At 42.0% G+C, this 23,060-nt stretch overlaps 4 protein-coding genes across 4 annotated transcripts; 3 read left to right on the forward strand and 1 right to left on the reverse strand.

The window, feature by feature from the left end:
* Positions 1-355: 355 nt before the first annotated feature.
* hmox2a (heme oxygenase 2a) lies at positions 356-3,856 on the forward strand. Its single transcript, XM_084373007.1, has 7 exons — positions 356-426; positions 1,056-1,178; positions 1,278-1,395; positions 1,819-1,986; positions 2,107-2,430; positions 2,596-2,728; positions 3,268-3,856. Exons 2-7 carry the CDS (start codon positions 1,087-1,089, stop codon positions 3,393-3,395), a joined length of 963 nt encoding a protein of 320 aa, XP_084229133.1. The 5' UTR covers positions 356-426; positions 1,056-1,086; the 3' UTR covers positions 3,396-3,856.
* A 233-nt stretch (positions 3,857-4,089) lies between these two features.
* LOC311250297 (CD5 antigen-like) lies at positions 4,090-12,064 on the forward strand (the record flags this gene model as incomplete). Its single annotated transcript, XM_084341924.1, has 8 exons — positions 4,090-4,132; positions 5,570-5,599; positions 5,704-6,006; positions 8,839-9,129; positions 9,574-9,867; positions 10,060-10,359; positions 11,773-11,858; positions 11,948-12,064. 8 exons carry the CDS (start codon positions 4,090-4,092, stop codon positions 12,062-12,064), a joined length of 1,464 nt encoding a protein of 487 aa, XP_084198050.1.
* Positions 12,065-12,899: 835 nt separating this feature from the next.
* Positions 12,900-14,710, reverse strand: tmem186 (transmembrane protein 186). The gene is made up of 2 exons (XM_084373671.1): positions 14,581-14,710; positions 12,900-13,777 (listed from the first exon to the last, which is right to left on the reverse strand). Exons 1-2 carry the CDS (start codon positions 14,581-14,583, stop codon positions 13,109-13,111), a joined length of 672 nt encoding a protein of 223 aa, XP_084229797.1. The 5' UTR covers positions 14,584-14,710; the 3' UTR covers positions 12,900-13,108.
* A 166-nt stretch (positions 14,711-14,876) lies between these two features.
* gde1 (glycerophosphodiester phosphodiesterase 1) lies at positions 14,877-21,056 on the forward strand. Its single transcript, XM_084379967.1, has 6 exons — positions 14,877-15,458; positions 16,076-16,251; positions 17,650-17,755; positions 19,025-19,117; positions 20,105-20,316; positions 20,474-21,056. The coding sequence occupies exons 1-6, from the start codon at positions 15,189-15,191 to the stop codon at positions 20,619-20,621; spliced, it is 1,005 nt and encodes a 334-aa protein (XP_084236093.1). The 5' UTR covers positions 14,877-15,188; the 3' UTR covers positions 20,622-21,056.
* Positions 21,057-23,060: the final 2,004 nt, after the last annotated feature.

Consider the following 23,060-nt stretch of genomic DNA (forward strand, 5'->3'; position numbering starts at 1 on the left):
ACCAGCTTTGATACCAAGATGTTTTAAACAATAAACTATAACTTTGCATCCTCAGAAAATAAATCTCTCAAGTATAAAGTGACCCATATTTTGCATACAAATCAAAATGTTTTATTTGATCGTAAATTAGTTCAAACTTTCCTCAAAACAGCTTCAAAATACGTGTTTTGCGGTTTAATCACCACAAACTGTTTCAGTCATGTTGAACACAACACACATATCAGGTATCAACACATGCTTCGGATGAGGCCCGCCTTTTCTCTGTGTTGAGGAATCTGATTGGTGGAAAATAAGCGGCTCCAACCAATCAAAATGCCTCTTCTCTCAAGAAGCACTCTGATTGGCTTCTTATCATAGGAACCCCGCCCCCTGTACATCGTGTCCCTGCTGTCTTTCGACAGGCTGTAAAGTCGGTGTTATAACAAGGTAAACAGGCCTTTTGTGTCATTTTCTGAATATACAGTAATAACACATAGCATGTGTGTGTGTTTGCACAGACAGAGAGCGTATTTTCAAAGTCTAAATCGTGTTCAGAAACCTGTAAGTAACTGTACTTGCATAATACCGAGGACGTGCAGTGTCAAGTGTTGTAACTGCTCACCTGAATGTCATCTCTTCGCGTCGACTTGTGTCTAAACTGTTGTGTACGGCTGTTATTCAGATAATGTTTTAGAGCTACAATGCAGTTATCTGTCATTTAATGTAGCTAACACGCTTACAGGGAATTATAAAGCATTGTAGTGAGTTTTATCTCCTGTGGTGTCAAAATAAAAGTCCTTAACTTACAAGTGCTTGGTTACCCCAAGGGCATAAAAGCTATAGGTATATAGGGGCCAGTTGATTTCTAAAAGGTGCTTTACACATTATTGACACGTGTTATGAACTAGAAGTGAGCTATCCTTTTCTTCAAATAATAAAAGCATGTATCTTAAGTCTAATCATGATGTTTTATTTTTTAGCTTTTCCTGTCGTAGTGACACAACAGTCTCTGCACAAGTCATGGCGTCAGTCTTCTCACTATGTATGTGGCATTAACTCTCTTCTGCTTTCTTTAGGTGAAAACATTGTGACTCTACAATCTACAAGATGGAAACCAAGGTGACATCAGAGCCCAAATCCAACGGCGCGATGAATGGAGGAGCAAGGATTGTTGTGGATGATGATGACGACGTTCTTAGGTATGGAGATCTGGCACTCGCACATTGTAGGAATGATTTAAATGACACAAGCATTCATGTCTGTCCCCTCCTTCCTTTGTCCCTTTCTCTTCCACCAAGTCCAACTGACCTGTCCGAGATGTTAGCTGAGGGGACCAAGGAGGCCCACGACAGAGCAGAGAACTGCCAGTTTGTTAAAGATTTCCTCAGAGGCCGCATCAAGAAGGAGCTGTTTAAGGTTGTCACCCAAAGCTTCTTGCATTTTTGTCGCTGAGGATGTTGGCAAAAATGTCTGTTAGCATAAACTTAGAAACAAACTAAAAGCAGGAATCAGGCCAGTACAAGTAAAAATAACGGTATCAACATGCAATATCTGCAGTAAGTTAATCAGTTATTTATGACTGTTTTGATAATGGATACAACCTCTCTCTCCACTTTTGTGGTTGCAGTGTATGTTACAGTTCCCTTTCAGTGATTTTAAAGCCATGACATTCGATCAGAAACCGAACTGCAGAGAAATGAGCAAAATGTCACTTTTAACAATTTGAATATTAAAGCCACCAGTTTGATCCAAAAGCCAGAAAAAGGCCTATTAGACATTTCAGTTCACATTTTATCTGTGTCCATCTCACATTTTCCCCCTCTCTGTCTCTGTCTCCAGAGAGGTACAGCAGCTCTATACTTCGTCTACTCAGCCATGGAGGAGGAGATTGAGAAGAACAGAGACCACCCTGACATCGCCCCGATCTATTTCCCCACAGAGCTGCACCGGCGTGAGGCCCTGGCCCGGGACCTGGAGTACTTCTATGGAGAGGACTGGGAGAGCCAGGTCAGCATAAAGCACACAAAGGCTACATGTCAGTCTCAGAACATAACATTTTGAGCCTCAGACATGAACTAGTGCAACTTTAAGCCTACTGACATTCATAGTGTTCTCTCTCTCTCACAGATCAGCCTCTCTGCAGGCACCAAGCCTTATGTGGACCGCATCCACGAGGTGGGAGAGCAGGACCCGTTGCTGCTGGTGGCCCACTCCTACACCCGCTACATGGGTGACCTCTCAGGCGGACAGATCCTCAAGAAAGTGGCCCAGAGAGCACTGAAGCTCCCCTCGACAGGAGAGGGTCTCAACTTCTACCAGTTTGAGGGCATCCACAGTCACAAGGGCTTCAAGCAGCTTTACCGAAGCAGGATGAACGAGCTGGAGCTGGACGATGAGTCCAAAGAGAGGATTGTGGACGAGTCCAACCGAGCCTTTGGCTTTAACATGATGGTGAGGGAGCAGGGAGGATGGATTGGGAGAGTCCTGATGAAAGATATTCACAGAAAACAGCACGATAGAGAAACACAAGGCAGAAAAACGTTGACAAGAAGACACATTGTTTGGGGAGGGGAAAGATAAAGCTGTGACAAGAATCTACTTTTATTTTGAAAACAGGTATTCACTGAGCTTGAGGATATTGGGAAGACCGTCGAAGACGAAGTCCAAGATGCAGGTTTGGGACACAGTCATGCGGAGATCATGGATGGAGGTGATATCAACAAGTGCCCGTACTACGCAGCAAAGATGGGTAAGACATTAATTGAAGGATTCAGGTCTGAAAGAAGCAGGCATTCCTAACATTATCTACACTAGAGAAATACAGAGGGAAGAAGCATTGCTTTCTGAACGTCACTTCACTTCAGTAGACTGGATTTCTAAAATAATTTGAATATATATTTTCCCATATACTCCCTACTTGGCAATAGGGCCATTTGACTAAGATGTTGAGCTTGTGAGCTTAAGTATGAACTTTGAATTGTATGTCATTGTCTAAATGTCATTGTCTTTTAGAAAAGGAGAGTAACCTCAAAACCTTCAGCTTCAATATGAGAACATTTGTACAAACACGCCCCTCTGCATGTTAGAGATAGTAAAAAGATGAAACTCAGGCCGCTTGAATTATGCACTTATAGTGGAGCATGTGCAGTAGTGAGGTGAATGACACTGTAGCTGCACTGAGGAGGCTGAAATCCCTAAAATGACTTGTTGATGATAACTTTCTTTTTGCTCTTTCTGGCCTCATTCCTTTATTCTTTTTGTCTGCTCCCCATCTCGTCATCTCCACAGTTGCCAGCGGGAATCCCAGTCACGCATGCCAGTTAGCCATGATGCTCCTCAGACATCCGCCCTGTCAGATGGCTCTGGCCGCCTGGGTGGCCTTCCTCGCTGGTTTCACCGCCTGGTACCTCATGTGAGCTTGTTCTGCCAATCACCTCTGAGGAAGGAGCAGAGGACACTGTTGCATCCTGCCGAACTAAACCTCTTTGCTTTGACTCGTCCTGTCCAAAAGTAGATTAACTATGAAACAGAAACAGAAAGTTTTTGATAATGTTTTGGTTTAAATACCTCAGATACAGTATTTATTTCTTCTTATGTTCCCTTGTAGCAGTGAACCAGCTTTTGGGATTATGCAGATGTAGTTTGACCATGAAGACACAACAGAGACTTTGTTATTTATGAAGTATGCATTGATAATATGAACACGGTTAAAGACATTTTACCATGCAGAAATATTGAAGGCATTCTCTTCCTTTCAGTGATTTTGAATGTTATTAGCTGTTTCATTTCAAAGATACACTGATGCACAAATGTGTGTATACTTGTTGTGTTGTGCCTGAACAAGTGATATCAGTAAAAATAAAAATGGTGAACCATTTGCATTTTGTGTCCTTACAAGTAGCTGAAAGTACTGTCTGCTTGTTTTGCCCTTTGGTTAAAGTAAAAGCACACTACAGGAACTTGATTGGGGAGATAAAGGATGGGATAAGTCGAATAAGCGGTTGAGAGCGGATGTGTCAAACATTCAGATACAGAAGAACCAGAGACAACTAACAAGGCGACGAAGACGCAGACTGATGTTAAAGTGAGGAGACAACAAAGTCACTTGATATGAATCACATTCCAACAGTGTTGCTGTTGCTGTGGAGCTCAGGTAGGACCGGGTTGTTTATCTTGGATGTGTGAAATATTCATGGATTCAGCTTAATTATCAACTGCACTGAGCGAGAAATTGTGTGTGTGTGTGTGTGTGTGTGTGTGTGTGTGTGTATGTGTGTGTGACATTTTGGGAGACAGGATTTTGTCAGATCGTTACTTCTTCATAGTGCTGTTTGAGGTTTCAGACTTTTAGGCTTCAGGGTTAACGTCAGAATTAGGTTAAGGCCAAACTGACGTGATGCGTTATGTCAACCGGATGTGTGTGTGTGTGCGTGTGTGTGTGTGTGTGTGTAAAATCTAACATGAAATAATAAAAAATAAACATACTTCCTTAAAATAGCAACATTGTTAGCCTTGATCATAACTTAGACCTCTCAAAACCTCTAAACTAAAGGTGAGGGATTCAAACAATACCTCAAGAAAATATCATGAACAAAAATTAGCCTAGTTTCCCTGACTCAACATTTTGAGAAACATGTATTTGCTTACTTGGTAAAAAGAAGTTACACAGCATTCTCATGTCTGTATGTTAGTAAGGAGGTGATGAGCTTAGCATTAAGACAGGAAGCAGGGGGGAAACTACCCTTACTCTCTCTCCAGAGTTTGAAAAGTTGACTACAAGTACTGATTAACACACATCTCTTTTATATGATCTGTACACAAACTGAAATGTAAAAATGATAATGTGTTGTTTTACGAGGAGTCGTGTTTAGGTATGTTTAGGTATTCCCTTTTTAGGAAGTTAACCCAGATGACATCATCAGGGTTGGACTTCAGAAAGCTTCCCCAGAGCTTCAAACAATATCATACAGCTGTTTTCACAGACTAGTAGTACTTCCTGTGTCAATTTAATGTTTAAAAAAGGAACTCCAGGAGCTGTAGGCTAAACGGACTGATATGTAAAATATCAGTCCGTTTAGCCTACAGCTCCTGGAAAGTAGACCACTACTGCATAAGTGGAAAAAAAGTTGTATGAAGCCTTTTGTGGCTCCAGAGGGACCTGTGTAAAATTCTGAGCAAGTTCTAAGAGTCTCATTTGTAACTTTCACACTTTTGAGCTTTAAATCAGCTTATGTTGGCGGCCCATGCATTGCAATTACCCCATATATAATGCCAGCACAAATGAAGGTTATTTTAGGAACAGCCCCTTGGACTGAAAGCGAAAATCAAACTTTTTGAAAGAGACCACTGTGATGGTAGAGGAGATTGAAGCGAGGCAGCAACTATCATTCAGTGGTCCAAATAGACAGTTGATAGCCAAACATGCAGTTTGCAGATTGTTCATAAAGTAACAAAGTTCACCACAGGCTTGGATGCATTTGTGTCTCCAGCTGCAACACCCCTACATAACCAGCAGGAGAATCATTCAGCAGAGTCTGTAACATCCAAGTGCTTTTCATGCTTGTTTATTCTTTGACCTTTTTCTCCTCAGGCCTCCAGGCCGAAGAAAATGATTCACCAGGTAACTTGAAAATAACAAAAAGAGAAAGTCATATTTTACTTTCAGTCTCCTCTAATCTTTACAGACTGTATATTCATGTTGCTTACTCCCTTGTCTCCTTTCAGAACCTGGCAACATAAGGTTGATGGGAGGAGCCACCCGCTGTGCAGGTGGACTGGAAATGAAACTCCACAATGACTGGAAACCAGTGGATGACCCTTTGTTTGGCTGGAACCTGAGAACAGCAGATGTAGTGTGTAGACAGCTGGACTGCGGATCTGTTGTGTCAGCAAAACTCAAAGAGAGTTACATAGCAAGACATGTATGGAAGATAAATGCTTACAATGTTCAGTCTGGATCTGCACTGACAGCCACTGCATCAATGAAGCCCAAATATTCCCTCACCAGCTTGGAGATCACATGCTCAGGTAACACGATCAGTGTCACCATCCATGATTACCTTTAAAGTACTTCTCCTTCAAAGCCATCATTGAAACTATTTTTTCTTTTTACGTGCTGTATGTTTGTATTCTTGCTTGTAGACAGTGGTGGAAGAAGTAGTCAGATCCTATGCTTAAGGAAAAGTAATATCACAATGAAAAAAGTCCTCATTCTGCCGCAGAACGGCTCCTGGTGGTACGACAACAGATACTACTGTATCTTTTACCAACAGGGTAAACAGACAGTTGCTGGGGTGGGTGTTATCTTTTAGTATCCTTTGGGCTCTGTGCAGACATCTAACCTCACCGATGTCACTGCTGCTCTGTAGATGGGTACCAGTGATGTTCTGGATGATTTTAATCACTCACTGTAGAGCCCTCCTGTCCTTGTCCATTGTTGATTTGCTCCTGATATGAACACTCATCAGAATCAGAATCAGAATCAGAATTCCTTTATTTGTCCCGCAAATGGGGAAATTTCTTTGTCACAACAGCCAAAGGACAGTATCACACTTAAACAGTAATAAAAGTAAAAAATAAACAATATAATAAGACATAAGAAATAGAATTTAACTGGTATATACATAATATCAACAATATGAAATTGGTATTTACAATATGACATAGTATTTATTATTTATAATATGGACAGTGTAAGTTTAAACAGTTGGTATTTTTATTTACAAACAATAAATAATAAATATGGATATTAAAAATTGTCCAATTTGTGCAAACCAGAAAGTGTGTGGATATGTGCAGAGTTTTTTTATTGCACAGTGCACAGTGAGGTCTACTGGGAGCAGTGCTGGTTGTAGACTCTGACAGCAGCAGGAAGGAAGGACCTGCGATACCTCTCCTTCACACACTTGGGGTGTATCAGCCTGTCACTGAAGGAGCTGACCAGTGCTGTGATAGTGGCCTGTAGGGGGTGGGACTCCTTCACCAGCAGCGATGATAGCTTGGCCATCATCCTGCTGTCTCCCACCACCTGCACTGGGTCAAGAGGGCATCCCAGGATGGAGCTGGCCTTCTTGATAAGTTTATCAAGTCTCTTCCTATCTGCTGCCGAAATGCTGCTGCTCCAGCAGACTATACCATAGAAAATGGCTGATGCCACCACAGAGTCATAGAAAGAAGTCAGGAGTGCCCCCTGCACTCCAAAGGACCTGAGCTTCCTCAGCAGATGGAGTCTGCTCTGACCTTTCTTGTATATTGCTGCAGTGTGATGAGTCCAGTCCAGTTTGTTGTTCAGGTGAACTCCCAGGTACTTGTAAGACGTCACCATCTCAATGTCCGTTCCCAGGATGTTCACCTGAATGCAGGGTTGTTTGCGCCTGCGGAAATCCACCACCAGCTCTTTGGTCTTCCCGGCGTTGAGCTGGAGGTGGTTCCGCTGGCACCAGTCCACAAAGTCCTGAATAAGTTCTCTGTAGGCTCCGTCATCCCCGTCCCTGATGAGGCCGACGATAGCAGAGTCGTCAGAGAACTTTTGTAGATGGCTGTGGGGTGTTTGGTGGGAGAAATCAGCAGTGTACAGGGTGAACAGGAAAGGGGCCAGGACTGTTCCCTGTGGGGCCCCTGTACTGCAGACAACCGTGTCCGACACGCAGTCCCGAGTCCTCACATACTGTGGCCGGTTGGTGAGGTAATCGAGGATCCAGGACGTGAGGTGTTGGTCCACCCCCGTGAGCTCCAGCTTGTCCCCCAACAGTGCAGGCTGTATGGTGTTGAAAGCACTGGAGAAATCAAAGAACATGATCCTCACAGTGCTTCCAGGCTGCTCCAGGTGGGACAGTGATCTGTCCAGGAGGAAGATGATGGCGTCGTCCACTCCGATGCCAGGCTGGTAGGCAAACTGGAGTGGGTCCATAAAAGGACCCACCAGAGGGCGGGTTTGTAATCATTGTTTGTAATGCGATGATGGTGGTGTCGTCCGCATGCTTCACTCTAGAGTTCTCTTGATGTCTGGGAGTGCAGTCATGGGTGTACAGTGTGAACAGGAGGGGGCTGAGCACACAGCCCAGGGGTGCTCCAGTATTGAACAGGTGTTGAGGAGGTGTCCAGTATCCATTTGCAGTATGTTGTACTCAAGCCCAGAGTGTGAAGTGTTCCAAACAGCTTCATGGGTGAGATTGTATTGAATGCTAAGCTGAAGTCAACAAACAGCATTTTGATGTAGCTGTTGTTATTTTCAAAGTGTGTGAAGACTGAGTGGAGGGCAGTGGATATGTATATATAATGTGCTCTTTTGACAGCTGTCAAATACACTGACAGGCCTGAACATTAAAACCACTGACAGGTGAAGTGAATAACATTAATCATCTCCTCATCATATGAATTGCTCTTCTGTGCAACCTTAGGTTCTCGCATTCTTGTGGATGCTTGACATGCACCCACCCAACCACCATTGCAGACCAAGTTCAACCCTGCACACTGCAAACCCTGCTCAGGAATGACCCAAGGAGCGTGACAGAGCTCAAGGTGTTAACCTGACCTGCAAATTCCTTAGATCCCAATTCGATCAAGCATCCGTGGTAGCTCCTGGAAAATGTGAGATCTATGGAGGCCCCTTACAATATGATGTCATAATAAACAGATTTGGAACGTTTTATGTCAGATCAAAGGTCATGGGGTCAATATCTGCAACAACAACAGAGCGTGGTGCAGATGAATAAGTAGTGACGTAGCTTAGCATGATATATAGTTTATTTTTAGCTTCTTTGCTGTTGGTTTGTTTGTTATTGTTCATATTTTTCAGTCAAATTTCTGTGTGTTACTCTTAATAATGCTCTCTCTCAAACTCTCTCTCTCCCTGTGCAGAGTCTGTTAGGCTGGTGAATGGGACTACTCTGTGTTCAGGCAGAGTGGAGGTCAAAGCTAACCAGTCATGGTCCTCAGTCTGTGAAGGTGATTTTGACTGGCAGAATGCAGAGGTAGTCTGCAGAGAGCTCGGCTGTGGGGCTCCTTCAGACCTGGTTCTCTGTGAAAACACAAAGGCTCTCAAGTGGACGACTAAGTTTCAGTGCAGAGGTAATGAGTCCACTCTCCGGGATTGTGAAAGTTATGAGTCAGCTAGAACTACCTGCTCACCTATAGGAGTCGCCTGTTCAGGTAAAGGAGAAAGTTACTGCTGTCACTCTCAATAAATACTTTCTTTAGAAATCAGTCTCACCTTAAGGTCCATGTAGTAGCTGTTCTGGAGCTTTAGATCACATGAAATGATAATCTGTAGATGGAGTTCGCTAAATTTTATGACTCAAATCAAATTTTACCCCAACCCTTGTTTTTGAGTGCCCCCTTGCCTCTCAGAACAGAGTCACAAGATGTAGTGGTTGTAATCTCCCTGTATGAAATGGTATAACCCTTCAAGACCCTCATATGTCATCAGTAGTAGACCGGACATATGCCGTCTACTACATCATCGGTCATCATCGGTGATTTCTCTGGCATTACTGATACGCTAAAAAAAGCTCTGGTACGGTCACTAAATGGATCTTGCAAAGAAGATTGTTTTCTTTACTGTCTCCAAGCTCACTTTTTTTTGTCTTTGTTCAGAGCCTGATAATGTCCAGTTGGTGGAAGGAAGCAGCCGCTGCACTGGTAGACTGGAAATGAAACTCCAGGGTGACTGGAAACCAGTGGATAGTGCGAAGGGAGACCTGACGTCTGCAGCTTTAGTGTGCACACAGCTGAAATGTGGTTCTGCTGTTTCAACTGAATTAAAGCCTTCTGCAGCGAAATCTGTGTGGGGGATCATTTCCTCCAGAGTTCAAGCTGGATCTGCACTGAGGGAGTGTGTATCAACAAGGCCCTGGAACTCCCGGTCCAGCCTGGAGATCACCTGCTCAGGTAACACCTTCAGTGGCATCAGCCATGATGCTAATCCTTACTGTTGTTATTCATCACAGCAACTGCTAGAGGTTTTAAGTGATCCAGGTCAAAGGTCATTATTGCTTCAAACTAGACTAGATTTGATGGGGAGTTTTGATTGTCAGGACAAACTAGTGTCTTCTCACTCAACTATCTCCCTTGTCTTTACAGATGTGTTGTATCAGCCAACAATCTCCGTCTCTCCCTCCATCGGTCGGGTCGATGAGTTCTCCATCTTCACCATCAGCTGCTCCATTAAACCACAGTACCCAGGCGGCTCTTTCCAGCTGACCCTCACCACTGCCTACACAACGCAAAACTACACCCAGGGAGCTGTCAATCACATCGCCCACTTCCGGTTTCCTTCTGCAAACCGTGGCCACCAAGGGAACTACAGCTGTGTTTATGAGATCGACGTTTTCTCTCATAAGTTGTCCTCAGTGAGCCGCCCACTTTCTCTCAACATCTCAGGTAACATGAAGGAAGGTGCAAAGCTGGGTCAGACAGGGACATGTGCCACTAGTTGTCTTTACATTCAAGATTTTGAAAAAATATCTCTAATGACAAAAACTACGGTGGCCGACAAGGACAAACGCGCAGCAAAGGCCAAACGCTGCAAATACACAAGATGCAGACCCAAAGACACACAAAACACATGCAACAACAAAATGCTGCAACGGAAAAATGCTGCAAACAAAGAAACGATGCAGAACCAAAGACACACAAACACACAAAACAAATGCGATAACAAAATGCTGCAAATACAGAAAAGATGCAAAACCAAAACGACATAAACCCCCAAAACACATGCAATAGAGAAATGCGGCATATTGAGTCAACACAACGGAAGTGTCCACACAACGGAAGTGTCCACACAACGGAAAAGCGCCAGGCCGCTAGGAGGTCCCGACCTCGCGACCTGGACCTATTACTGTATAGACCAGTCTGTATTGTACCTGACGAGAGTGAGCAAAAAAAACAAACAGAAAACGTACAATCAGCTAGCGTTAGGCCTGCGTAAATCTGTTAATCTTTTTGAACTGTTATTGTTATATTATTGTAAAAGATTACAACCAAATGTTTAAACCACGTACCTTTTTATGTCGCCTCTGTAAAAGTTTTGCTCACTCTCGTCAGGTACAATACAGACTGGTCTATACAGTAATAGGTCCAGGTCGCGAGGTCGGGACCTCCTAGCGGCCTGGCGCTTTTCCGTTGTGTGGACACTTCCGTTGTGTGGACTCAATATGCCGCATTTCTCTATTGCATGTGTTTTGGGGGTTTGTGTCGTTTTGGTTTTGCATCTTTTCTGTATTTGCAGCATTTTGTTATCGCATTTGTTTTGTGTGTTTGTGTGTCTTTGGTTCTGCATCGTTTCTTTGTTTGCAGCATTTTGTTGTTGCATGTGTTTTGTGTGTCTTTGGGTCTGCATCTTGTGTATTTGCAGCGTTTGGCCGTTGCTGCGCGTTTGTCCTTGTCGGCCACCGTAAAAAACAGGGCATGGAAAGCTTTAATCAGCAGTTTCCAGGTAAAAAAATAAATAAGTTGTGCTATAAAAGTAAATACAAATAAATATCAACTCCTGCCACTGGCAATGAGTGTGAATCAGGCCATTAGTGTGACTAATGTATAGTCACACTAATGCAGCATGTACATGACAAACATGGGCAAGACTATATTTTTTTTCTCTTAAGTTCAAGTTTCTGCAGATTTTTTAATTTAAATTACTAATTAATTACTTTGAATGAATAAGACAGTTGCACACTATACAAAGGAAATTCAATGTTGTGATATTAGAGGTTTAAGGCATCTTACATTATATTATTAAGGCTGTTGGATTGTGACATTCCATGATTTGATGCGATTGTTGTGAATCTCTTTCAGACTCTCCAGTAGTTTACATCCCAAGATTCACTGTCCTGCTGCTCACTTTGGCCTTGTTTGTGTTTGCCATTTGTTTCCACAAAAAGGTAGGCCAACTGTGCTCACAAAAATGTTCTTAATCTGTATGCAGTGTGTGGGGAGTGCCTTAAAGACATCTGCGCCTATGTCCTTTCAGGCCACCAGGGGGCAGCAACCGGGAGGCCAGGAGAAGCTTCACCATTATGACCTTGGTGCTTCCAGAGCTGAGGGTTTGCTAAATGAAGAGGCAGCAGCCCAGAGAAGAGATCTCTAAGAAGCTAATCTTGGAAGCAAAGAGATCATTCAGGTTTCTTTAATGGCTTTTTGGTCAAAACTCCACTAACTACTCTACAAATGTTGTTGTCTTTTCTATTTCACACATTCTTCTTCCTTGTCAGAACCCGGTGCCTACATTACCCACAGTGCAACTCAACTGCCAACAGTTCAGTCAGAGATTCGGATGGGTTATGGTAGTAGCAGCCCATGTAGCCACAGATGTCTGGTATACTCAGTTCTTTTTGACTTCACATCAACAGATTAATTTCATTTTCAAACTTGTGGTCTTCAGACCCAGCTGATGCTGCTGACTCAAGTCACATCACTTGAGGCAGTTTGGCAGATTTCACAAAGCTCGCCCTGGAACCACGAAAGGCTTTTTACATCTTTTTTTGTAACATATTCAGTTATTCAGTGTAAAGTCCAATATTACACTGCTCGAATATTTATCTTGATATGTATATTGTTCAAAAACTGTTAGCTACTCAAGTAAGAAAACAAAATGTAAACTTCTGCATGTACATAACAAGCAATATTTGAAGTTTTGACAAGTAATCCGATAATTTTTGTTTGGAATAAATGTAAATGCATGTATAAAAGTATCATTTAAAAAATGATGGTATGAGCAAAACCTCAGTTTTAAATCTAATATAGACCAGTCACAGGTCACAGCTGAACAGACTTGGGAAAGTGTTCATTAGTTGACTCAAAATAGTTTTTTTGTAAGGAAGACCAGTGTACTTTTGCTTAACCAATTATTTCATGCTGCAAAGTGTGCTGTCAGTCATTGTTTAAAGATGTGCTGCTTGAAAAAACATTAGAAAAGACATCTGTACCAAGAAAACTGCGATTTTATTTTCCTTTTTGACTGCTTCATACATTTTACCACTCTAAAAGGTCACAGTCCTGCTGAGACCTACAGATATGTATATGCCTTTTTCATGGAGAACAGTTCCTTTTCATTATAACAGGTTATAATTGGAACATTATAATTATTATAATTCATTGTTGACTATTACTGCCTCATCTGTACTTGAACAAATTACTTTAAAGTTCCAAACACCTTCTCAAAACCCTGTCTGTCCACCACCTGTCCAAACTGTGTGGTGAAATACAATGTCTCTGGACTGCTGTATCTCTTTAGTTTCCATATTGTCTCGTTTACGGCGTCTCCTGTATCCCCGATGGTCATTACATCTGACACAGGCAGGTACATGTCACAGCGTCTACCCCAGAAGTTGAGGTGGGACACTTTGAGTGTGGTCTGGGACGGGTCCAGGTACATCATCCCAACAACCCTCCTGAAGAAGTGACTGGCAATGTACAGCATGGCACCAGCGAACAGCGCTATCCCTGTTGTGTAGCTGACAAGAAAGAAGGAGACTTGTCCTTGGAAGTAGAAGAAAAACACTGGGGGCAAGATGACCACTGTGATCGCAGTCTGGAGCAGTTTGAGCCTGGACACGGCTCTAAGGTGCTTAATGTGCGGCAGCTTGTAAATCAGGGTGTATTTCTCTGTGGACAAGTCAGAGTACCTGACCAGGCCTGTGACTGTAGGTATAAGGGGTCCATGGAAGCTCTGCTGGATTGGTGTGTGAACCGGTGAATGAGCCTGCACCACCCCATTAGGTATCCGACCTGCGAGTAGGCATGATCCTCTGGTGCAGGACAGAATGCTGGAGGCTAACCTGCGATGGAGCACTGACCTGATCTGTGGGGAAATGACAGATATATTTGACCAAAACCCAATGAAACAAATTGATTAATTGATTGACAGAAAATGTGTGAGCAGAATTTTATATTTTAATTATGACAACTCTGGTTCCAGTATATAAATATTTGCTGTATTTCTTAGTCTTCTATGATAGCAAACTGAGTATCTCTGGGATTTTGACTGTTGGACAGACAAAACAAGCAGAGTGAGGGAACTGCGCTGGGCAATTTTTTCTATTTTCTGACATTTTACCTGCCAAAATATTAAGCAACTAAATAATCAGCAGATAAATAAATACATTACATTACTATTATACAAATGGATGCAACACAGCATCATATATATAACACCGACTAGCTAAACATTACATTTTAACATTAATAGTAGGGTTACTGAATTGAATTGCATGACATTATATATTGTGTTTGTGTGTAATTATGGCGACACTATGCATAACATCATGGCTGCAGTTGCACTTTGTATTACATAGATGAGTAAGTTTTTCAATTCAGATTCAGTCTCCAAGGGGAAATCCTCCTTGCAACCAGATGGATAAAAGTATGAGCAAATTAATATAAGCAATAAAGCATATGCACCGGTTTTGTTTTAATTAACTTCTTCATTCGATATAAGGCTGACTGAATAAACAATAACCATGAACATTTAACAGACCTTGGCTGTCATACATCCCAGGTGAAGCAGCAGTTAGCTTATGTGGCTAATTTAACTTTCATATCATTTTATGATGTCTTGCAAAAGAGCGACAGTCATGATAGAGTTTGAGGAAGAACGAGGCTCACCATGATCGCCGACAGAAGAAGGAAAACACAAAAACACGAATCTTCTTTTTAGAAATGAGAGACATTAAGGCAACACTTGAAGAGGTTAGCTAACATGAAGCATAATGTCAGCTCCACTATGACCCGGAAGTACTCCACAATGTTAACCTTTTTTTTTTATGTTTTGTTTGCTCGTGTGCCCCCTAGCGGGAAAGTTGTACATTACCACTTTAGATATACTTATTTAAGTTTTTATTAAAATCTCTCTTGAACCTAAATCTTAAATGTGGCTGTAAAATACTTCCGGTTTGCGGTGACGACACGTAACGTGCGGCAGAGCTGTCACTTCCGCCACAGAGAGCAACAAGCTGGTAAACAGACAGACATTCCTCTGGTGTCGGTTTAAATGTAAGACCAGTTTTGCAGGTTTTCTCCGCTGTATTATTATTTATCGGCTCCAGTAACTAGTTAATGTTACCACTAGGGTCGACAGAGCATGACTTTATCTGAAATACAGCCTTTGAAGAGCGTGGCATTAGGACTGGCAGCTAACATTAGCTAACGGTAGAAGAGTCCGCCGGTGCTGCTTCCTGTTCTCTGACAGGTCCGAGAGATAGAGGGGGACAACAATGCTGCAGCTCGGAGATGAAGTCACCCTGTACTCGGTCGTCTTCGTGCTTGTCCTGCTGGGGACCCGGAGCCCGCTGTGGACGACCGCCCTCACCGCCTCCCTCTACCTCTTTATGGCTATGTTCCGGTTCCCGCAGGTACCGAGCAGCCGGGCCCAGCAGGTGCTGCACCCGGCCAAGGGCACGGCAGGTTCCGGCAAGGTGTCAGTGGTAGCTCACCGGGGCGGTGGGCACGACGCACCGGAGAACACGCTAACAGCCATTCGGGAGGTGAGCGGAGGCTGTAGGGGGGTCTCTTGTCCTGCACATGTGCTGGCATGGTTCTCCACACTCATAGCATCCCATGTGTTGCCAGTGATTACCATGGACACAGAGCTGAGAGTGGCTGAAATATGACATATATGACAAAATGTGACAAAAAAACATGGCATAGTTCTGTAAGCTGGCAGGGTGTTAAATGTCCCCTTAAACAACTTACTTCAGCTGCAAACACTGTCCACACTGCCTTTCACTGAACTGTAGCATCCATAGCAGGCCAGTGGTGCAACACATGAATGTTTGGACAGTCACAATTATGCACCACATTGCCCAACAGATACTGTGTTTTCAGGCAGACATTGATAGATGTTTGAGAAATCTGGCAATACCTTATCTTTTTATCCAAAAAAGATAAGTTTGTTTTTTAAACAATTTGTGCTGAACAGGGCATTTTGAATTTGAAAAATCACCCTCTCAGTGCTCTAGTGTCCAACTACACAATGGAGATACTGTATTTAAATTAGAGCTTCCTTTTTTTGTATTGCAAAGTCTTGTTATTTATTGGTCATGACCAGAAACAAATCCTCCTGGAATATTTCAAACTGTCTTATTTGTCTATCCTGCTCTAGGCCAGCAAGAATGGGGCGACAGGCGTGGAGTTGGACCTGGAGTTCTCAGCAGATGGTGTCCCAATTCTGATGCATGATGAGACTGTGGACAGGACCACCAACGGGTCAGGACCGCTCAGCCAGTTCAGAATGTCCGAGTTGGGTAAACTGGACGCAGCAGCTAAACATCGCCTCAGGTAAGAAAGAAGGATATAGTGAGGGAGGCGCATACAAGCATGCAGATCATCGAGCGGACAATGATTATTGTCTCTTTTAGGTGTTTATTGCAGCTTTAGATTCAGGATGATACAGGTTTTTGCAACCTGAAGCAATAGCTTCTTGTTGAAACTGAAGGTTACAGCTATAATTTTTGCCTTTTCTGCTAATTTCTTATCATTGTCAAGGTGGAAATTGCAGTTTTTGCATTTTGCATTAAAAACCAGGCTGATGGCATTATTTTAAAACCATCTTCTCCTTGGGGCAGATGGATAGATATTATTTAAAGTGGCGTTGCAGCAGGTCAGACAAGTAATGCATGTTTTCTGAGCTAGCTGGAGGCTTAAAGTGCTGATTACTATGGGCTGCATTATTAATCACTGCACTGTGACTTACTGAATGTTTGTTTGCACCTTGCTGATGTAGCCTTTATTTAGCAACACATCAGAGTATTGTCTTTCCACTCATGAGCTGGTATTCTCTTTCAAATGTACTTTTTGCAGTAGGACTGCCTGCTACAGAACAAATTGTTGAGGTACAGTTGCCAGGGATGCTGAATCGATTTAAAAAAACACATTGCTATGATTAATCCAGACAGGAGAGAAGCAAGGTGCTATTGATACAGAAGCATGCTGTTGGTAAAACATAGAAGACAAAGAATTCAGGCGGTTTCTAAAAACAGAAGAAGACAAAAAAAAGCAAAACAGTCCCTTTTAAGAAGAGAAGCTGAGAGGCCGCCGGTAGAGACGGGGACACCATCTAGGACCCTGTCGCAAAAAGATTTAAATTAAAAAGTTATAAGTCGAATCTTGTAATTTAGTTATCAAATCAAATACCAAAATGTACTCCCTTTCACTGCTGCTACAAAACAATTACAGAGGAAATACTGTATAAGCTTTATGTATGCTGGCAAGGCAACTGTAGTGAAGACAAGTTACACAATGCCCCTAATTGAAGTTATGTCCCTAAGTTACATAAATACTTGACAACAATTATCTTAAGGTTGAGGTCTGCAGATACTTGGTATGATAATTACAGAAGCAAAAACTTCTCCCATTACCTTAACGCATATGAACCACCAGGAGACTCAAGTGCTCCTTTCATGCATCCTATGGTGATTTACCATCCACAATGTCAGTTTACACGAGACAACTATATCCTGAAGTCATTTTTACTGGACATTTGGTAGAAGAAGGCAAAAAAAAAAATGTTTAAGTAGCACAGGAGCATGTAGTCTGTACATATGGTTTATATGTCTGATTCGGAGATGATGCTCTGATCAAAGCTAAGAGTTGTTCCCCAGGTTAATGTGTTTTTAAAGGCATGATATGTGCGTGAGCTCGAGGTCGCTCTGAAACAATTGTATCCTCTGTCACCAGGGACAAGTTTGCCGGAGAGAAGATCCCAACTCTGGAGGAGGCCGTGGAGGAATGTATCAGACTGCAGCTCATCATCTACTTTGATGTCAAAGGTCATCCGGACGAGGTGCAGCCAACAAAACAAACAAACAAACAAAACAAGACCTGATTATGTGCAACATGTCTGCCATGCTTGTTGATTTAATTGATCTGTACCTAGTCAATATTGCATAAAGAAGAGAACACGAAGCTGTGATTTTAACTGCCCTGGTACAAAATGATCCTAAAGTATCTGTAGAGTACTGAATGTTCTAGTGCAGAAAATAACAAGATGATTGATTCATTTATCAAGTAGTTACTAATGAATTTACTCGTTTCTGAGGGTGGAAAGCAGTTCTAAATGTTTCTGTCATACATCTCTTGTTGGGGAGTTGATTGTAGATTTTGGCTGGGTTTCTTTAATGATGTAGTCTGACACAAATCACCCTTTTCCTACCTGTGAAAAACCATACTTAGAGCATTACACAACTGCATTACTGAAAAAAGTAATGTGATTACAGTTAACTTGAAACACTGATATAAATCTTACCTGCTGATCAGGTAAATAAAACGCTGGCAGATTCGGTAATAGTTTAATAATCATTAGTTCAAGTCTTATCATTACCAGTGGGTCACACTTTGACATTTATTCCAGTTTGTACTGTCCTTTGGGACATTTTTTTGTTTGTTATTTGCTAACATTATTACAACATCGCTAGATGTTTCTTGTTGATTTGTGCTCAAACAACTTTCCATACTCTATCTGATGTTAAAATATGACTGAGCCAAAGCAGCTCTGAGCTGAAAGATGCAGTTAAGTCATTTACTCACTGCAGTGCCATTTCCATTTCATTCTGCATATTACAAAGCTAAATGGAAAGCCACAGTGAACAGCAACGTTTTAAGCCTTGATTTAAATGAGTAAACAGTTTTAGCGTACCTTATGTATTCAATAAACTCGTTCCACAGGTGGGGAGCTTAGAAACTAAAAGCTGCTTCACCTGACTTGGTTTTGATCCTAGGAGCGATAAGTTAACCGGTTCCAGGTGACCTGAGGGGTCTGGGTGCTTCATAACGTATCAGTAAATCAGAGATGTCTTTTCACTGTACTTTGAACCACTTGATGAGCGGTTCCACGTTTTTATAAGAGTAAGGAATGCTGCAGCGGTCGATGTTGTTTCAGGCTGGTTCATTCTTACGTTCAGGGCCCACACACACACACACACACACACACACACACACAGCTGCGTATGACCACCAAGTGGTCGGACAGGAACACACACAAAGTGATATAAAGCATCACACAAAAGCAGCTGACTGTCCTACAATAACCTTGTGTTTCTCCTCCCCCATCCAGGCAGCTGCTGCCCTTAAAGAGCTGTATAAAAAACATCCAGTCCTCTACAACAGCAGCATCGTCTGCTCCTTCGAGCCCAAAGTCATCTACAGGGTAAGAGGGAAGTTTTTCAGGATGGTGGAAGTGAGTCAGATGTTCTGTGTTCGACTGTTCATCTTCTAATGAGACAGTGTGAACATTTTGATAACCTTTGGTCGCATCCCTCCTGTCAGGGCTCAAGCACTCAGCTTATTTACGCTAAATGTCCATGTCGTCTATAATTAAGTGCAAAGCCTGGCCACTGTAGGAAGGTGAGCTTGCACCACAGGTGATGCCATTACAAATGAGTTTGCATGTTTGCCATATTTTCAGAGATATGATTGTATATGAATTTGACTGAACAATGTCACTACAGCACAATACTCCCAAAGCTAAGTGCTGAAGGCTCTCGCTCGTCAACTCTGCCGCATCAAGAATGCTAGCAGGCTATACGAGGTGGGACAGCCTGACCAGTATGGGTCACCTCACAGACAACAAATGACAGGCTTTCTGGATGAAGTTTACACTTTTGAATTTAGTTTCTGCACCTGCAAAAATGTGAATAACAGTTATTGGGTTCAGCTGAACATTCTGGTATAAACACATTCAAAAACAAATCACTCTTTTGGCCTTTTGTCTCCCTTTTCTCCCCCCCCAGTATCTCATAGTTAACATACTGGCACTGATTCAATAAACTGAAATATTTGCTCACATTGCTGTCATTTGTTGCATTGCTGTTGTGTGTATCATATTGCTAACATTCACCATTTCTTCAGCACTATATCATTAAAGAGCACCATGCAGACACAAGGCAATTGAAGGTGCTTTGAAAATGCATAAAAAATAAGAGAACGTTAAAATGCAGTTTATAGAAAGTAGAAACTAAACTAAAAACAAGCAGATAAATAGGAGAAATAAGATTAGAAAGAAATAGCATTTCAAAGACAATACAAATGATAAATACATAAATGGTAACATAATAAAAAGGAGTTCTGATTGTAATCATTTGAAAGCCACAGTAATCATTAACACTGCATGTCTCCCTGCTTCACTCCGGCCCAGATGAGACAGAGTGACCCAGAAGTGGTCACAGCATTGACGCACCGCCCGTGGAGCCTGAGTCGGCTCGGAGATGGAACCCCTCGTTTCTCGTCGCTATGGCAACACCATTGGTTCACGCTAATGGACATGGCGTTGGACTGGGCGCACCATCACGTACTGTGGAAGCTCTGCGGCACCTCGGCCTTCCTCATACAGAAGAACTTTGTGTCACCGTGAGTTTCTGCAGCTGAGACCCATGAGTACTCTACTATACATGTACTGCATAATTCTGTCGTGAATGTGGGAGCCATTAAAAGTCAAGATTAACCTGTGTAATATTGTTGTTCACACCAGAGGATATAACTGAGTGTTTCTGTGTGCTGTCTGCAGGGACTACGTCCAGTACTGGGCCCAGAGGAGGGTGGAGGTGGTAGCCTGGACAGTCAACACAAAAGTTGAGAAAGAGTATTACCAGGAGCTGCTGCGAGTCAACTACATCACAGACAGCCTGGTGGAAGACTGTGAACCCCATTACTGAGAAACACATGAACCCAGCATATGACGTGTTGACACATAAACATTAAAAACGATCATATGAAAGGAACATTTCACTGTCTGCTCATCACCCATAATGTGGCATCAGGTAAGAGAACATATGCCACGCTTTTATTCCCACACACACTTCGAATACTGTGAGTGTGTGTGTGTATGAGTGTGCATGTTTATTTGAGGCAGTGAAGCAAGAGGCAGACAAGAGGCCAAGTAAGAGACATTGAGGCATTCTGGTCATGCAGCAAGTGTCTACGATAGACATGAATCAAACGTACTGTATTCAACAACTCAGGACTGCAATGATGATTTTTTTCCTTGATAATCTTGTCAGTCTTACTGTCTTCAGACCTATAATGTCTTACATTAACTGTACTTTGTACTCAGTAAGACCATTAGTCTGAAGTAAACTACCTAAAAATGATTCTTACAACTTGTGAATAATGTCAACTTATTTAGAACTAATATAAATATTTTATAACTGTGATGTACAAAAGGACACAAGATAGGCACACAAATAGTTCTAGCACAGTCCAATGCAGGTCTATATTGCACATACACCACCCATTATCACTATCACACAATAGAGTTAATTATTATTTTTTTAAATGTTGTGATCTTTGCTTGAGAAACATCATTTGGTTCATGCTGGTTGTCCCCACTGTATCTGTAGAGCGGATACCAGTGACTCCAGCACCGTCTCAGCTTTGTTCTGTCCAATCCATCTCATGTCACCTCAAGGTTATATGCTGTACTGTATATGAAAAAACTGTAGGACGGTGCAGGGGAACAGTAAGGGATGATGTGTAGTACAATAAACTATGAAACAGTAAAGAGAACATTCTCACTGCAGACAGAAAGTAAGTTGTGCAGTTAGCCAGCACCTGCAGTGTCAGCATGGTACGTACATGGGATACTACCATTATTATAAATGTTAATCACATGTGTTGGTCAACTTTAATTCACTATTGTAGAAGCTTCCAGAAACAATAAGACCGCTGTCATACTGATTATATGCTATTATCAACCTCATCTACATTTGATCTATGTTTAATTTAATCTAAGATGACTTGACAGTTTTAAAATAATTAAAAATGATTCCTGGTTAAATGAATGAAAAAGTTAAATGCTTATCTCACAGTTGGTCTTTAAACTGAAATAAATTCTGAAGATTTTGTGCACATGCGAAGTCAGACGATGCTAGATGTGTCATTTTTAATAGAAATGTTTTCTGTTCGATTTTTCTTTTCTTGTGCACCCTTGGACAGCTGAGAGCTGGAGTCACCAAATGGGTCCCTACAGATCAGCTGACATTCTGCAGCCAGGCCCTGTGCAGAACTGACATGATTCAGGAGATCAACGTTAAACTAATGGTGTTACAGGCACCGTTAACAAGTCTTTTGACACCCATGTTTGCAGTCATATGCTTTTTTTTTTTTTTTTAAAAGATCACACAACCCGGGAAAGAAAAGTCGAAAAATACAAATAAAGGGAACTGTGCCACTTTTTGTGAGTGAACTTTAAGGGGCGCTATTTAGTTTTGGAGAACAAATTTAAACTCAGACTTTTAATATTTACAATTTTAATGAGATAATAATACAAACTTACAAAATAATATTTATTTTTAACCATAACTGAATAAACAAGCTGTTCTAGGGGGAAAACAAGGTCCCAGAACACTGTTTATAGCTATATTTGGCAGGGTCCGCCAAATATAAACAAAGTTAAACAGTATGGCATTGTGTTGTCCTTTAAGGTCAGTTTGTTTATTCAGTCATGAAAACAAAGAGAGTTTGCTTAGTTAGTTTGTTTAGGCATTAAAAAAATGAGTCCATGAAGATCTTTCTCTTCTGATAAAGTTTGTTCCTCAAAACTTGATCGTGCACGTTTGAGAAACAAGCGTCGGGTGATTGAACTGATGGGAAAATGAACAGGAACATCAGCTGTCCACACTGTCCTTAACATTGGCTGTAGAAAGGTACAGGGACAGTGTGAGAACTGATAAATGCATCTTGTTCAACACTGAGTAAACATCCTTTGACCAGGGTTTGACCTCTGCTGTTAATGCTGAGCCTGTGTAGCATGGACTGTTGATGATTAGCCTCTTGGCTCAGAGTCTCAGGTGATTGACCCACATAGTACAGATGAATGAGGGGTGAGTGGGAGGTGTAATGTTAGATATCACCCTGGATAAGCCTGTCTGAGCCGCTCCTCGTCCCCCTGATCTTAAGTTACTAAACACAGCCTGTGGAGAGGAGCCACTCAGGTGAATTTCACCCGGACGACACAGGTTAGATATATTAGTTAAATGGTGATTCATTAATCAGACTTTCTTAATTATTATTTAATAAACTATTAGGTGAAAAGTAAACGTACAAGCTGCAGCGGGTGTGTCAGTTTTTTTTCGTTAACTGTCAGCACGTTTATC

The sequence above is a fragment of the Pagrus pagrus genome, assembly GCF_965226575.1.
Source record: "Pagrus pagrus genome assembly, chromosome: 2".
Lineage (NCBI taxonomy): Eukaryota > Metazoa > Chordata > Actinopteri > Spariformes > Sparidae > Pagrus > Pagrus pagrus.